General features: G+C 41.4%; 1 protein-coding gene across 4 annotated transcripts in view; it reads right to left on the bottom strand.

The window, feature by feature from the left end:
• Positions 1 to 18,062, bottom strand: part of LOC101953297 (uncharacterized) — an 83,130-nt gene that overhangs the window by 46,238 nt on the left and 18,830 nt on the right. For 2 of the 4 annotated variants that reach the window (XM_065550913.1, XM_065550911.1), the window contains 4 exons: positions 15,350 to 15,430; positions 11,970 to 12,132; positions 9,588 to 9,662; positions 7,288 to 7,393 (listed from right to left, as the gene is read on the bottom strand). In XM_065550913.1, coding sequence (XP_065406985.1) covers positions 7,288 to 7,393; positions 9,588 to 9,662; positions 11,970 to 12,132; positions 15,350 to 15,430 — 425 coding nt within the window. Of the gene's footprint in view, positions 1 to 7,287; positions 7,400 to 7,741; positions 7,895 to 9,587; positions 9,663 to 11,969; positions 12,133 to 15,349; positions 15,431 to 18,062 lie in introns of all 4 variants that reach the window. The other 2 variants (XM_065550912.1, XM_008168020.4) reach the window with 2 other exon arrangements.

Genomic DNA, 18,062 nt, shown 5'->3' on the forward strand with positions numbered 1-18,062 from the left:
GCCGGGAGCGTTGGGCATGAGCCCGGCCCCGCGGCCGGGGGAGAAAGGGGGAGACAACCCCCTTAATCCCCTGAACTACTATAACAACTAGGACAACTTTTAAAAACTATTTTAACTATTTAACTATTTAACTATAAACACTATAACTATAACTATAACTATAACTGCGAATAACTAACTAAGCTAGGGAGAGTGGAGAACAGCTATGCCGCGCTCCACAGTTCCAACGACCGTCAGGGGCGGTAAGAAGGAACTGAGGGGGCGCCGGGTCGGCTGGGGTATATATTCAGCGCCATGAAGGCGCCACTCTAGGGGGCTCCACAGCCGACCCGCCGGTGTTGCTAGGGTAGAAAATCTTCCGACGATCGTGCACGCGGCGCGCGCACACCTAATGGAATGGATATGAGCAAGCACTCGAAGAAGAATATGGTATTGCTCCTATGTGAAGAGCACTGTCTAATTACGTCAGTCTAACCAGGTTTGTCAATCCTCCTAACGTAACTCCAACTTCCTTCTACAGGAGGACATCAAAACAGTCATTACAGGGCTGTCAATCTGGCACCTTTCACCATCATAAAATTCTCTAAACTATATTTGTAAAATTATTAATATAAAAAGAAGACTGAATAGAGATAATCCCATTACATGCAGAGGCCGTTGCCAACTCTACTCCCACAGCCTTCAATTTGCATAGTATTATTCATAACACATTCAAAATAAACAATCCTTTGCCCCTGGCACCTGCAGCTGAAACAGTATGGAAGAGTTACTCAGCCTTCCCAGAACGCACTGTTAAAATTATGATTCCAGGCAGTGTGATGGGTGTGGGTGGGCCAACAGTGTGCACAATACAACCTCATTGCTTTTTCTTATATCCTATTCCCATGTCCCAGCCTTTCATTTCTATGTTACTTATTTAGATAAGCTCTTTGAGGCAAGGCCTTTACCTTCTTATATGTCTATGAAGCATTTAGCATGCTGTTATACAAATAACAGTAGATCCACAGACTACTAGACCACCAATACTACAATGACAGTCGGTCCGGAGGAGCAGTTACATGCTAAAGCCTTGGACACATCAATATAATGATGCCCTTGGAGATGTCCAAGCTTGGTTCAGGGACAGAGTTAAATCTCATCTACACTAAAAATATAACTATGCTGCACTAGGATAGAGGAGAGCAGGGTTCTAACCAGGTCCCGCAACTCAAGTGTAAGTGGAATGATGAAAGGCCCTACCCACCTACAAAGTCTATGTCATGGTTTTGAATAGGACTAAAGAACACAGTTCTCAGAAAAAGAATCCTGGTACAAACCAGTGAGGGAAACTATTAGTACCTTAGTAAGCAATATACTGTTTACATGTGTTTTTTGCTTGCATGATTTTAACTACAGCATGATTTCAACTACAGCATGGGTAGGGTCAACCAATTTTAGAGCCAATTAAAAAACAGATGAGATAAAATTTACCTTTGTAACTCATGTATAATACAGAGGCGATTCAGTGAGAAAAAACGAAGACTTCTACTAATCAAAGTGTGTGGGAATGGCATTTACGTAGGCAGCAGGCCATTTATGTGCAGAAATCAGGTTAGACCCAGAAGAAACTCCATTTTGCCAATCATGTGGATGTTACTCAATGTTTCGAGAGAGCCCCAGGCTCAGCCCAGCCCTTGATGATGAGAAGGCAATATAAATGTGAATGTGAAACTTCTTTTATTAAACTATCAATGTTTACTTTATGAAAAGTGCATGCGCTCAGTTCTGATGAAACCACAGGACTGTCAGTTCACAGGACATCATGAGAATTGTAAACAAGGTCCAGGTCCCCTGGAGAAGGTGAAATTAGGGGCTAGTCTATACAGAGAGTTAGTGCACCTCAAGCTAGGGTGTCAATCTATGGCACTCTTGCCTGCCATACACTAACTGGCCATGTGGACCTTACTACTACATACTGTTTCAAGCAGCAGTAGATCAAATCTCACTATGGAACTTCTAGTGTGTGGTAGCACAGTAGTGTAGTTGGGGATAAACGCTGGTATAAAATGAGTTTACCCACTTCTCATCTGGGGAATATAGAGGTTAGTACAGTCAGGGCCGGCTCTAGGATTTTTGCCTGGGAGGGAGGGGGAGCAGCGGCGCACGAAACGGCCACTCGGGATCTCCCCCTCCCTCCCAGGTTTGAGAGCCTGGAAGGGAGGGGGAGACCCCGAGCCGCCGTGGCGCGTGAAACAGCTGATTCGCGCGCCGCTACTCGCCCTCCCTCCCAGGCTCTCAAGCTTGAGAGCCTGGGAGGGAGGGCGAGTAGCGGCCTGCGAATCAGCTGTTTCGCGCGCCGTGGCAGCAGCAGCGGAGGTGAGCTAGGGCGGCCGGGGCACATTTTTAGGGGCGGCATTCTGGCGCCGGCCATGCCGCCCCTAAAAATGTGCCGCCCCAAGCACCAGCTTGTTTTGCTGGTGCCTAAAGCCGGCCCTGAGTACAGTTAGTTTATCCACTTTTTTTGGTACCACTACACCACTGCAGTAGCCGGGTCCACATGAGAAACTTGCATCATGTGATGCTGTACCTACCCCATGAGGCATTGCACACCCTTCCCAAAGCACCCTGCAGCCAGTTGCGCAATGGCATAGCTACCCACAGTGCACTGCTCTCTGTGTCGATGCAAGAGCTGCCAGCGTGGCTGCACTCTGCTGATACAAGGAGAACAGTGTGGACATGCAACAGCCATTTAATTAACGCACTTTAATTAAAGCGGCATTACCTTTGTCAACAAAACTCTGTAGTGCGGACATAGCCTTAGTACTGGGTAGACTAGAGCTAGATTTACCTCTCACTAAATCGCTGTATAGACAAGCCGTATCTCAGCTGCCATGAAAATCTGTGTTGTTAACCTTTTGGATTAGCGTTGCTATCGATTATTTACATATCAGGAGTTCTCATAGAGACCTGTCTGGTTTTGGCCTCCATTTGATCTTCTCTTCGTGCTGTTACCACAGCAACTAATACTTGAATGAAAATCTCTTAGCAAGCTAGTTCTTCAGATTGTCTCATCCGGTAGGGATACAATGGAAGTGGGGGCTCGAGGCAGATCTGAGAACCACTTATCTACATCTTTCTTAAAGAAGGTTTCAGTGTTGTTGTTCTGTTTCTTCTTTTGACAAGATAAGCATCAGCACTTCACTTTTCTTTACTAAACAATACTCCCTAGGTCTATGTCTCAGTAATGATCTTGTTGTTAAGCCTGCCGTGTAGACTAAATAGCTCTAAAAAGTTTGCTTTCTACATTAAATTTCTAAATCACATACAATTTGGATATTTTGTTGTAAACATTACTCCAGAAAGTGATGGAATAGTGGCAAAATACCTTTGTGGAAACAAAAGATATTACAAACAGAGATAGCTCTGAGCTGTGAAAATCAAATACTGACTTCCTCAAAGTTGAAAAGGGTTCATATCCATCTTACAAAGCTTGACCCAAGTTGGGAAGTTGAATCAGGAATGAAGTTCTCCAAAGTCTGAGGGGATTCAGGCATGGTGTTCCAGTTCTTTACAAGATATTTCAATACTGTGTAGGACTAGGTACAGGATCTAAGTATCAAGTTGTTTTGAGAAGGAAAAACATCTCAGTGTTTGTAGCAGAGAATATTAAATGGGCTAATTAAGCATGTGGTCTTCTCACTGCCAGTTGGCTGAACCGATGTGGGGTTTTACTTTTGTCTAGGGCCCTAACCAAATTCACGGTCCATTTTGGTCAATTTCACCGTCATAGGATTTTTAAAATCATACATGTAATGATTTCTGCTATTTAAATCTGAAATTTCACGGCATTGTAATTGTAGGGGTCCTGACCCAAAAAGGAGTTGGGGGGGGGGGTCACAAGGTTATTATAGGGGGGGGTTGCGGTACTGCTACCCTTACTTCTGCGCTGCTGCTGGTGGTGGTGTTGCCTTCAGAGCTGCACAGCTGGAGAGAGGCAGCTGCTGGCCAGGAGCCCGTTCTGAAGGCAGAGCTGCCACCAGCAACAGTGCAGAAGTAAGGATGGCATGGTATGGTATTGCCACCCTTACTTCTGTGCTGCTGCTGGTAGGGTGCTGCCTTCAGAGCTGGGCACCCAGCCAATAGCTGCCGCTCTCCAGCCACACAGCTCTGAAGGCAGCACAAGAAGTAAGGGTGGCAATACTGCAACCCCCCTAAAATAACCTTGCAACTGTCCTGTAACGCCCTTTTGGGTCAGGACCCCCAATTTGAGAAACACTGGTCTCCCCTGTGAAATCTGTATAGTATAGGTAAAAGCACACAAAAGACAAGATTTCATGGTCCGTGATGCATTTTTCATGGCCATAAATTTGGTAGGGTCCTATCTATACAACATAATAAGACTGCAGGTGCTAAATTCTAGCTTTTTGTTTTTGCCTGAACACTAGTGTTATTTTGCATCTCTATTCAGGCTGGCTGCATGCCCTTACACACCTGCACAGATTAATTGTGCCAGGATCATGAGTAATTCAAGCAGGGAAGGGTGAGTTAGTGACTGCAGGCAAATGAGGTACGGAGGTGGTGGGGTCTGCACCAGCATATGCCAACCACACCCTTAGTCCCCTCAGCCAAACCTGGTTGTTTTGAGTGGGTCCAGGATCAGGGTGCCACAGCTGAGCCCCTGTTTGTCTTTCTGGGGAATCATTATCCATAGCTCAATATCCTGTATTTGGCCTATTGTAGTATAGTTTAGAATATTGGGTGTCACATGAGTTATATGAGCAAGAAAGAAGGGTGCTAATGGGTACTATCCAGAGAGGTGGGGAGCATAGAACATAACCCCAAAACCAAAAACATGGACCAATATAGGTTTCAGCAAAACTTTTCCCCCTCTGTAGAACATGTATATGCTCTTTGGTACAAGAGCATGAATAAAACTAGGTGAAGCATTTGTAGCAAAAAAAAAATATATCTTATTTGATTACATAAGACCTTTTTTCTACTTTTGAATAATTCATGAACGCACTTCAATTTCTAAGAATTTGTTATTCAAAATTAGCTAATGAATGTTTTATGCAAATATATTTCCACCTCAGGATTCTCCTCACAACTCTTCACTGAGGCTTTTGGTTTGAGTATTTGTAATTCAAGCTGTGTGACTGGTCACCTATCTCATGTGTTATTTTTTCTGCTCCCTTCCTGGATGACTGAACTTTTAAAAACAAGAATAGGGTTCAAATAAATCACTCAGGCTGTTCAATTAATGTCAAAATAACTACCCATAAACATTTCTGGGATGAACCTTTATTGTGAAAACTTTCACAAACTTATCAGATAATTTTTTGCCTTCTTCAAATATTCCTGTGAATAACAAAAAAAATCACCACTACAAATGCTGCAGAAAGCAACTTTAAAAGGGCCCAAGATGCTGAAGTGAATTGGAGGCTTTTATTTCAGTGACTGTTCAAGGATAATTTTTGCAGTACTGGACCTGCCTGAAGCACAAACACCACAGAGTGTACAAGGTCCAACTTCTGATTACACACACAAAGCCCTGCTAGCTGGACATTTGCCAGGCTTTTGTGTTTGGGGCCCACCTCAGTGGGCCAGTGTGCTCTTTAAGCCCCTTGAGTCTGAACAGAGTCCAGGCATTGCCTCTGGCTGAGGTTTCTAGGAAGAGGCTGCTCAAGAGAATCTGCTACCCAGCGGCGGCTCCAGGCACCAGCGCTCCAAGTGCATGCGTGAGGCAGCAAGCCGCAGGGGGCGCCCTGCCAGTCTCTGTGAGGGCAGCAGTCAGGCAGCCTTCGGCGGCATGCCTGTGGGAGGTCCGCTGGTCCTGCGGATTCGGCAGCAATTTGGCAGCGGGTACGCCGAAGCCGCGGGACCAGCGGACCTCCTGCAGGCATGCCGCCGAATCCGAGGGACCGGGGACCTCCCACAGGCAAGCCACCGAAGGTGGCCTGCCTGCCGTGCCTGGGGCGGCAAAAAAGCTAGAGCCGCCCCTGCTGCTACCATAGGCAAAACTTCAGTTTGCTGACACCCTCTTCATAAACTAGGGAGGCAGATTTGGCCTGGCCCCACCTCAGTCATGAGTGGTGGTGGGGCAGCCAGGCCAAAGTTGAGTGGCATTGCAACCTGGCATTTGGGGTCACAACACAACTCAACTTTGGCTCGTCTATCCCTCCATCATGAAAGGGGGTGGCCAAGCCAAATTGGAGTGAATGGCATTGTGACCTGGCAAACTAGGTTATAACCTCACTTAAATTGAGTCCAGCCACCCTTCTGTCACGATGGAGGGCTGTCTGGGACAAATCCTAGGCAGCTTCCCAGAAATCTGCCACCCTAGGCAGCTGCCTGTGTTTCTAAGCAGATCCTCTGTCTAGCACCCCCTCCTGAGAGCTGAGACCCCACAGTCCAACTGCCTAGATGCTGGGACTAATGTGACTCCTCAGACTTCCCATAGCTTAAACACATCCCCTCTCAGAATTGCAGGCTTGTGGGCAATCTGGGTTTACAATTTAACTCTTCAGGGGGATGTGATAGCGAAGCCAACAGACACACTGACTTTGCACAGAATTCTAAACAAAATTACTTCTTACTTAGCACAGATTGACAAAATAATAAAACACAACCATACACATTTCCCCACCTCAGGATCCGCATCCCTCTCTGGAGAGTTCTTTGGGCTTGGACAGGGTTCTCTGGGGTGTCCAGGATCCTTCTCTTGCGGCTCGTGGTTTCTCTTCAGAACCATGGAGCCTCTCTCTCTGTCTTGGTCAGCTAGCTTTCTCTGACCTTGGTTGATTCCCCCACTTAAAAGGGACACCCCTGTAACAAAAGCAAGCTCCTTTCTTCTGCCCAAAGCTTCCCCTAACAAAACCTGGTTTCTTTGTTCTACTGCTGGAGATTTTCCACTAACCTCACTATTTAATAGCTAGGTATGATTATGATTATTAAAGTCTGAGTAAGATCTTCAGAATTTGGCTCAAATTCTAAAAGAAGAGAATAGCAAAATCCTAATTCCACTCCCTCTGTCAGGTGGAAAAATACTCCAAATAAATAGGAAAACATTATTAAGGAATAAATACAGCAAAAAACTACTGAGTTAAAGTTAAGCAAGTATTTTAGGATACGACCCTTCACTTATAGTGATTCACTTAATAATAGACATAGTACGAGTCCCATTATGAATAATACCATCAGATACCATCTCATGTTTATATCTTTTCATCAGCAATGAAACCATCACCCACAACTTCCAATCTGTGATGACAGAGAACTATTATTCCTTTGTTTTTTAATGAATCTTACCTGGCTTTTTCTCATTTTTCTCCAACAGCTCCACTGGGCCTTCTTCAATATGAACATCAAAGACATTTACAGCTCCAGAATGCAGGCCAAGGAACAGTGAACTGTTCTGAAACTCCAAAAATCTAAAATTATTTTAATTGTTGGCATTTACAGGTTCCCTGCCCTCATTTACTAATGGGCTTGTTTTTAACTCTTCCAGCTGGGTGACTGAAGACACGTGCCTTGTAGAAATAAACAGGGAACATGGGATTTGTTATACCGAATCAGAGCAACAGTCTCTCTAGTGCAATAGCCTATCATCAACAGTGGCCAGTACCAGAAGCCTCGAAGGAGGTGCCAGAAACCTAGCAATAAGCAGTTAAATAATAAATAATAAAGTAACAACAACAATCCCCTCAACGATGTATTATATATTTATACCCGCTGATAATCCACAGTTATTCTTGATACTCACAATCCTGGTGAAAACCATGGTTTCATTCGAGATATTGATCTGGTGAAGCAACTGCAGGGCAGGTAAACTCCAGATCTGCACCAATTTGTATTCCAATTCCTGGCACATATTTATCAGTTGATGGTGATCTATATCATGTTTTAATTCAATTACCTAAAACAGTGATTGCTGGTCTTTAATAGGGGCTATTCCTCCGAAGACACATACTTGATAGATAAACCAATCAATACACAAGTCTGGACCAGAGCCCTGCAGTGGGACTGGGATCCCATGGGTCCCTCAGGACCGGCTGCCATAATAGCTGGAGCGGGTAAAATTTACTTTGTTGCAAGTGGGGGGTGGGGTGGGGAGAAGGGGGAACAGACTGGTAATTTGCAGGAAAATACTAAATCTTTTTTAATAAAGGTTTTAATATGTACGTGTAAGCAAGAGATAGAAAGAGATTTGATGTCTATTATAACAGGCGTTAAAGTATTTTTACATGGGGTAAGCAAGTTTTGTTTTATTCTTTTAGTGGTATAAATTATGTCCGAATTCCATTTATATATATCAACTAACCATTTGTTTTTTTAGTAGCACTGGGAAATCGGTATCTCTTGCGGGATTTGCGGATCTAAGGTTTTTGCAGGTGGGAGAGGGATAAAAGTGCAAGAAACAATGCGGGAGAGGGTGGGAGTGTGATAATGGGGGGCTGGACGGGAGTAGGATTAAAAAAATAGTCCCGCGCAGGCTCTAGTCTGGACCATATTACCATATAAAGTAAAGCAATGTTAATTTGCATTTGTTACTACTTCCCATCTCATCCCTTTGCTCTGCCAATGAACCCTGCCTCACTACTTCCTTTCTATCCTCCCTCTCATCTTCATTTCTGCCTCAGAGTCCCCTATTCCTGGAATTCTCTTCCTATCCTAATGCAAAAGGCTCAGCCTCCCTCTCTTTTTTTTAAATTGCTCCTCAAAACTTGCTTTTTCCACAAAGGCTACAAACACTAATTCCTCCTACCCACTATATATTCAATACATATCTACTTACACTGTAAGTTCCTAAGGCCAGGAACCTTTCTTCTGTGCCTTATACAGTGTTTGTCATTTCATATGCTGGCACTGTTGGCCAGATTGGGGTGACACATCTACAGCATTACTCTGCTATAATTACCAGTTAAGTATGCCAGCAGGGGACTGGGTATCTGCTTAAACCCTTCTTGACAAGGGAAAAACAGAGGGATGGAAGAATTAGTATAGAATTTGTGTACAGGACTCAATGACGCATCTAGAAATCCTAGCTGAAACTACAACAATTTGTAATAATGACTCAATTTGTGAAGTTTGTAATAATGACTCAATTTACCCACGAAAGCTTATGCCCAAATAAATCTGTTAGTCTTTAAGGTGCCACCAGACTCCTTGTTCAATTTGTGAGTGATATATTGAAATGTATGTAAGTAACGTAGCTCCCTTGAGAAGATTCCAAACTGTGAAAAGCTCTTGAACTCCTTTGTATTTGAGAGTGAAGTTGCTCTGCCTTTGGAAATAGTGGACCAAATTCAGCACACTTACTTCACTGAGGTTAATGGAGCTACTTTGCATTTACACCAATATTTCTGAGTCAGAATCTGGTGAATTACCTGTGCAAGAATAGCCAGAATTATTCTATAAGGCTGTGTGTGTGGTAGGTTACATTTCTGAAGCAAGACAACTGATTGGTCTGTACATTCGATACTAAGGACAGTCATCGTACAAGAGAAGAGATAGTTTCTTACTTTGATATCTAGCCTTATCCAGCTATGTATGTTTTGTTATGAAACTCTTTTAATAAAAGAAAGGCTGTAAATCCAAAGTACACTTACAGGATCTTTATAGGCCTTCATCTCATAATATACTAGATTTTGTATTGAGGTGTGCAGAAACAGGATTCTTCCATCCTATTCAAAGAGAATTGCATTATACTCGCACAGATGAAAAAACAGACCATACTATCAAAGTAACACATTGCACATGTAAATCTGAAAAACTAGACCAAGGCCATGTTGGCAAAACTAACACAACTGGAAAAAACAGTGAACAGAAAACACTTCATTCTGCATGCTCATTTCCTAATGACTGTTAATATAATATAACCAATCTTTTACAATGCAGCTTTTCAATGGGTCACATCTTGTCAATCAGTGATGTAACACCTGCATGTAATGATCTTCCATTACTAAAAAACAGGCCACAGAATCTAAATTGTATCACACATCAGCAGTTGCAGACATTCCACCTATTCCCCTTCCACTGGCCACCTTGCTTAATATACACCTTTACCCCGATATAATGCGACCTGATATAACGTGGGTTCGCATATAGTGCAGTAACCCTGGGGCTCCAGCAGCGGGACTTGGGCGGCGCTTTAAAGGGCCCACGGCTCCGGCTGCTGCGGGGAGCCCCGGGCCCTTTAAATCACCGCTGGAGCCCTGCCGCCGCTACCCTGGAGCTGCAGCAGTGGGGCTTGGCCGGCGATTTAAAGGGTCCGGGCTCCCAGCAGTGGCTGGAGCCTGGGGCTCTTTAAATCACCGATGGAGCCCTGCCCCCACTACCCTGATATAACGAGGTTTCACCTATAACGCGGTAAGGATTTTTGGCTCCTGAGGACCGCGTTATATCGGGGTAGAGGTGTATTTGGAAGAACACAATGCCATTTATAAACAATTAACATTTTTGGAAGTACATTTCACAAGGTTACTTTTCCTTACTTAGGAAAAGAGATCTAGAGGAAGATATAGAAGATTGATCATGTATATAAGAATGCCTCTGGTCGGGAGATACTGATTCCATGATTTTAACTGTTTTTTAAAAAGATGGTATCTCTGGCTTCTGAGATATAGGGGATTTTGCATGCCGGTAGGTGGATGAGATACTGAAAAATTAAAGCACATTCACTGGGAACCTTGAAAGCTGCCAAGTTACAATCATCATTGGAGGCTAAAAGAGAACAGGAACTCTCAATTAGGAAGAGTTTGTCACAAAGTCATTTGATGGGGCACACAGATTCTGTAATTTCCCTGGGTTGTTAGTCTTTGCCCACGTTGGGAATCTGCCTCAATTCAAGCCATCGGTGGCTGGAATTGAAGCAAATTCCTGATGTAGACAAGTGCTTAGAAACAGTAATAAAGCTTATTTAAGTCAGTGCTGCTGCTGCTGTTGCCTTTGGCAAGGCTGAAAGCTGACAAAAAGGCAGTATTGGCCTTTGCCTGCACACTTACTATGGAGTTGACCTGACAGGCACAAGGATAGTAATTTTAAATGCCTTAAAACTACTAATTATATTTTATTAAATGGGTTAGAACAATTTTTGTTGAAAAATGAAGGCTACAGCGATAAAAGTAACAAGCCTCATGACTTCGACATTTTACTATAAATTCATTCTTTTTGCCGTTTTTTTCCTTACTATCAAGTTGATTTTTTTTACAGCTTATGACCAGGAGACAGTAACAAGATTTCATATAAGATTATTAATGTTAATCTTTGGGGGTTGCCATGAATACAAGCTGAACACATTATTTCAATGGAGTTAGGTGCCCAGATGTTTTGAAAACTTCAGTAGGTGCCTATCTGCATCTTTAGATGCCTAAATACCTTTGAAAATCTGGCCCTTGGTGACCATCAGTTTGTAGGAAGCGTATTCAGCACTCACTGACCAAATGTTCAAACTTGGGTACCTAATGATAGACTTCTAAATCCATATTTAAATATTTAATGCCAAAGAACCTGTTTTTCAGATCACCTGCAGATTCTACTGATTGCAAAGTCTTTTATTCTGCATATTACTGTGGGTTTGGATGGCATGACATAGTGTTTCCTGAGGGCCTTTATTACAACCTCTAATTTATACACTCACACCCACTTTTTCGTATGCCATCCAGCTTCAGGAAAATTCATCAAGCACGGAAACAGTCGGCACAGAGTATTCTCATACACATTTTCAAGGTAGTTAGTTTATTAAGCCCATAATCCACATGCAAAGCCGTGGACTGACCTGACCCAAATTTAGGTACCTCCCTTTAGGCACTCAAATTTAATCACAATGTTTACATCACCTCTAAAGGTTTCTAGTGGGTTTTACATAATGAGCGCCTCTCCCTGATGGAATAGCTTGCACACCTCACTGTATCTTCAGGTAATTGTCAAGTCAGTTAATTTTAATATCTGCATATCTCTGATTAATCAGAAATACTTGTTGTGCTTTTTACCTGCATACCAAGAACCAGAAATTCCTGGGTATCTGCATACACCAGCCCTTCATCTATCCAGTAGCATATTGGGGAGGACAGGCTGCAGAGACATTTGCATCTCACTGGATCTCTTACACTCTCCTTTCGAGTATGCTGAAAATATTCATTCTTCTCTACACAACTAGGAAAACAATGTATTAGCACAAAGAGAGTTTGTAAAAGATGTTTGCAGGTGGGCAGACCCACACATTAGAGGGTAACTAATGAATTATTTAATGACCTTTAACTTAGCAGCAGATCACACCAACCCAATTTTTTTTTTAAATATAGAGACATGCAATATTTTTAGAAATCTTTATATATACACATGCGCTAGAGCAGGGGACGGCAACCTTTCAGAAGTGGTGTGCCGAGTCTTCATTTATTCACTCTAATTTAAGGTTTCGCATGCCAGTAATACATTTTAATATTTTTAGAAGGTCTCTTTCTATAAGTCTATAATAAATAACTAAACTATTGTTGTATGTAAAGTAAATAAGGTTTTTAAAATGTTTAAGAAGCTTCATTTAACATTAAATTAAAATGCAGAGCCCCCCAGACCGGTGGCCAGGACCCAGGCAGTGTGAGTGCCACTGAAAATCAGCTCGTGTGCTGCCTTCGGCACGCGTGTCATAGGTTGCTCACCCCTGCTCTAGAGACTGCATGCTCAGCTACTGCATTCTGGGCATCTAATTTGCTGTTTATGCACGATGTAACAAGGACGAGCACCCTTTAGGTCATTTGGCATTCCTAGGTCCACAATGGACATTGTCAGCTTCCTCGTGGCAATATTCAGTACGAGGAGTCTCAATTCCCTTTGTTCTTGACTTGGTGCAGAAACTGCTAATTCACTCCTGACCAACCTCCTCAGCAATCAGAATCCATTACCCTCTGAGGTGGGCTGACAGCAATTAGCCCCAATTTAACAATCCCTGCTACATCCATTCCAGGCCATATTATAAAAGGCAAATTTTATTTTTTAAGTTCGCCTATTTTTAAAAATTTTATTAGCATATTATTAAAACACAAGAAAACAATTTAGTAAAAGTTAGCTAGTAGTTAAGCTCAGCCACACCTTAGACAGACATTGCTAAGTGGGCATTAAGCTGAAGTTACAATATATGGCAATATTAGCCATGGCAAGGCAGAAAAAGTATTTTAACTATTCCACAACTCTGGGGTGCTCTCAGGTCAGTGTTGCAGGAGTGTATGTATACAAAGCAGAAGCCCTTTATTTAGTCATAAATTTCAAGTTATTTCTGTGGCATATATCATAGTAGTATGTATTCTCTTTAGAAATGCTCTTCTATCCTTTGAAGGAGAGATGAAAGTTCTAGCCAGCCAACACACCATCGTGGGGTGATATCACTAGTGTGACAATAACACAATTATTTTTTCCTATTCGATAGCCCATTTGATTAAGTTAACTTTCAGTTCTAAACATAAAAACTCTTTTATATTGGCCTGTGTCAAAGTCCCATTTCCTTCCCAGTTTAAACAGATACTGGACGTACATTTAATTATGAAAAGAGATTCCTGCTGCTGAATTTCATGGATTACATGTCTCTGTGTTAAAAACAAATTTAGGGTTGGTGTGATCTGATGCTAAATTGAAGACTATTAGAAATTAATATTCCTAACACTGTGATGAATATAAACAATTAGTGTGGATCTGACCACCTGTGAACATCTTGTACAAACTCTTGCTTTCTATCACTGGGGCCTAATTCAGACAATAACAGCTGAAATGTGGGATCACTGTTTTTTTTAAACTGACACCATTTGTGCTTTATGTCAGATGTTGTATCTAGAAATATGAGGAAAGTACATTAATGTACAATAAAATGCCATTGCCTAGTACCGACAAACAAATAATTTACAGAACATTTGGCTCAAGTCATTCAGAAATTGCATTATATGACACTGATCCATTTATTAGATTCACTATCAATCTAGATCTGGGATGTACTCAAGACAGACTCATTTGACAACATTATATTTTATTACTTTCAGTGTTACAATGAAAGCTGGTCAAAAAGTGGAATTTCTGTCCTGTGGGAAATTCTAATCTTTTGACATTTGTTTGCATTCCAAATTGGAACAAAAATTTGAAATTCCCCCCAAAATGTATTTGGAAACATTGAAAGATATCATTCTGACAAAGTATAAAATAATATTAAACATTAAATATAATATATAAATTAAATATATATAAATATACATATAAATCAATAATAAAATTGAATCAATTCATTTAAATATGGTAAAAATGTTAAGTCAAAACAATTCATTTAAACACTTTTCCATCAAAAATGTGGCCAAAATCAACATTCCCACAAAAAGTTTCCATTTCAACAAAACTCCATTTTCAGATGGAAAACTGTTCCACTGAAAAATTTTCAACCAGTTCTAGTGATGACTGTTATCTCATATTGCAAAAAGCCTTTGAAAATAATGATTTAAAAATTCAGCATTAGCAACCTGACTCTCTTGAGAGTATTTCTAACTAAAGTAGCAGTGTGCTTACTGAGGAAAAGAAAATAGGAATAATAATAGTCAATGCTACTTAATGGCACATATCCACCATTAGTTTAGGTGACTCCCATGCAAGGCAACCTTTAATGTAATTACTAACATGAACAAAGCCAGATGAAGTTAAATTTGGGCTCTTCTTTCTCTTTAATAATCCCAAGATATGCAGTTTCCTTACTGAACCAAGGCTAATACCTTTGTCAGTGTCCTGATCATTTCCTGCCTTAACTGTTGTAACTTTCTCTTCTCTGGTTTCACTGTCTCTCACTGGCTCCAATCTGTCCAAAATGTCACTGTTAAACCAACCTTCCGCTCCTGCCATTGTGACCATTTCATCTCCCTCCCTCAATTCTTCCACTGACTTCCCATCTCTTACCACTACAAATTCAAATTCCTTGGCCTTACCTTGAAGGTCCCACTTATCATCTTGCTCCCTCCTTTATTACTGCTCTCATTTTCCCTAGCTCCATCCCACTCCCTATACTCATCCCAATCTTTTCACTTTATTCCTCAGATGCTCTCTTTTTCCCATTCTTGTTTTCGTACTCTCTTACAGACTACTCCATTCTCTTTCCTTGTTCTTATCCACCAGACAACACCTCTTGTTGCCTTATTAATTTTCTTCTGAACTATGTGTCATTTTATTTTGACTGTAAGCTGTATGGGGCAGGAAGCATGTATTATCTACCTTTATAAATTAGTGATGCTATCTAATTTTTAAAAATTCATTAATATACAACTAGTTCAGAAAATAAAGAATGAATCAGAAAATAACCTTTTCTGCTGCTAAAGCAACAAAAACCCATCAGCAAATTAAGGAAACTCACGAGGCTAAGGGGTGTTTTCTGTTTAAGTGCTGGTGTATTTCTTCAATAGTCCACACTGCTGCCCTACATGCAGGATCAGTTCTGAAATAAAAAATACCCCGGTGTGAAAATTTTAATGGGAGAATACATCTGGGGTGTGAATGTTCTTATGAGTTAATTGCAACAGTAACATATCTTTATTCCAGGGAAATGATTGAAAAGCCAATATTCCGGAATTGTAAATGAGCAATGAAGAAGATGAGAGAGAGTTAGAGAAACCAGTGTAATGTACTTGTTTCCCATAAATCTTTGAATATGCCTTTTGTGCCAAAAAGTTGGGCTGAGATCCAAAGCAGACCTAGTTATAAATATTGAAGTTCTCTCTTAGTTTGTAAGGAGGTAAAACTCTCTTTCGAGCCAAAGGAAGTTTTGTGTTAGTAATACATCTGGTCAGAAAATATCACACAGGTTGAAATTTCAATGAAAAAATTGGTATTTCCCATTTTCCCACCATTTCTACTGAGGAAGATCTGAGGATCTGGTCCACAGAAGTTAGAGACTATGACTCCAATGCATAAATGGGATCTTAAATTCTTTCCTGAACGGGAGTTAATCTAATCCACCTCCTGTCAATGCAGGATTGTTCCTTATATGTGGGTGTATACAATTGGAGGCTTTACCCCCCCCCCAAATGTAGGGACTGCATTAATAAAGGAAACACTTAGTCTGGAACAGGAACTACATCTTCTTCCCTCCCCACTTCACCCCATAATAAAAGTTGTCTACACCCCTGTGGTATATTCTTTAGTACTCTGCCCAAATATCTCAAAATTTAAAAGGTCCTGCTACAAGGAAGTTTCTCCTCCTTAATTTCCTTTTATTACTCCTAGTGACCCCTCCCTTATGCCACCCTAAATAATTCCTCTTCTTCCTTGGTGTTTGTATACTACAATTGTCAACATTTATCACTGTTAATGGTTTGGGAAATCATGTGATTTGGCTAGTACAACATGGATGATGAGAATACCTAACCCATACATCGCTCTTTATATTTTCAAAGCGCTACACCTGGGTTTGTCAGCCATCCCAGAACCGTCCCTGGCGTCTCAAGTAATCTGCAAATGGGAAGATTATTAGGTAATGTTTTCAGAGCCCAGGAAGCAAATTAGCTATTGCTGCACCAGAACAATCTCTGAGTATTAGTATTTAATAGGGTTGTTGATTAATCATAGTTAACTCACGCTCGTTAAAAAAATAATGTGTTAATTAAATTTGTGACTGAACTCGTTGGGGGAGAATTGTATGTCTCCTGCTCTGTTTTACCCACATTCTGCCATATATTTCATGTTATAGCAGTCTCGGATGATGACCCCGTTCATTTAAAGAACATTTTCACTGCAAATTTGACAAAATGCAAAGAAGGTACGAATGTGAAATTTCTAAAGATAGCTACAGCACTCAACCCAAGACTTAAGAATCTGAAGTTCCTTCCAAAATCTGAGAGGGATGAGGTATGGAGCTTGCTTTCAGAAGTCTTAAAAGAGCAACACTCTGATGAGGAAACTACAGAACCCAAACCAACAAAAAAGAAAATCAACCTTCTGCTGGTGACATCTGACTCAGATGATTAAAATGAACATGCGTCAGTTTGCACTGCTTTAGATCGTTATCAAGCAGAACCCATCATCGGCATGGATGCATGTCCTCTGGAATGGTGGTTGAAGCATCAAGGGACATATGAATCTTTAGCACATCTGGCATGTAAATAGCTTGTGATGTTGGCTACAACAATGCCATGCAAGTGCTGGTTTTCACTTTCAGGTGACATTATAAACAAGAAGCAGGCAGCATTATCTTCTGCAAATGTAAACAAACTTGCTTGCCTGAGCGATTGGCTGAACAAGAAGTAGGCCTGATTAGACTTATAGGCTCTAAAGTTTTACATTGTTTTATTTTTGAATGCAGGGGGGTTTTGTACATAATTCTACATTTGTAAATTGCACTTTCATGATAAAGAGATTGCATTATAGTACTTGTATTAGGTGAATGTTTTCCCACAGCACAATCCCCTTCCACCACAAGTCTAGTTTAAGTATCACTCCAGATAGGTTCAGGAATGGAGTGGCAGTACTATAGGTCACAACTGAAATGGACAGACAGAGGACTAAGCAGAGCGGTTTATGTGTTGGGGATAGGAACAGGGTAAGGAGAGCTGCAGGTCACAGCATTCTCACAGTTTTAAAACAGCACACCAAGACGGTAAAAAAAAAAAGCACAGAAAAAAATAAAAGGTTGGGTAAAACCCCACAAACCCTATTTGGGCTGATGTGTTGTCCTGAGCTCCACTCTCAGGGAGGCGATGGCCTCTTGCCATCCCTGGCCGACATGGAATCCATACCCTATGCCTTGAACACTTATTCCAGCACAAAAAAGAAAAAGGACACAAATTATATATTGATGCACAAAGTCATCGACCTGCTACGTAACAGGACGCAAGGCTAGATCTGCACCGTTTTGTGTGCGATCCCGTTGATTCAAAAATAAAACCCAAACTCTCTTATAGGAGTTTTCATTCTACTGGAATCATTCAGCCAAGTTAATTTCTCTGTGCCGCAGTTCCCCATCTATAAAATGGCAATATTAAACTTCCTTTCCACCCCCCTCCTTTGTCTGTTTTCTCTGTTTGGATTGTAAACTCTTCAGGGCATGGAATGGCAAACTACATATGTACAGA

Source organism: Chrysemys picta, chromosome 7, assembly GCF_011386835.1.
Source record: "Chrysemys picta bellii isolate R12L10 chromosome 7, ASM1138683v2, whole genome shotgun sequence".
NCBI lineage: Eukaryota > Metazoa > Chordata > Testudines > Emydidae > Chrysemys > Chrysemys picta.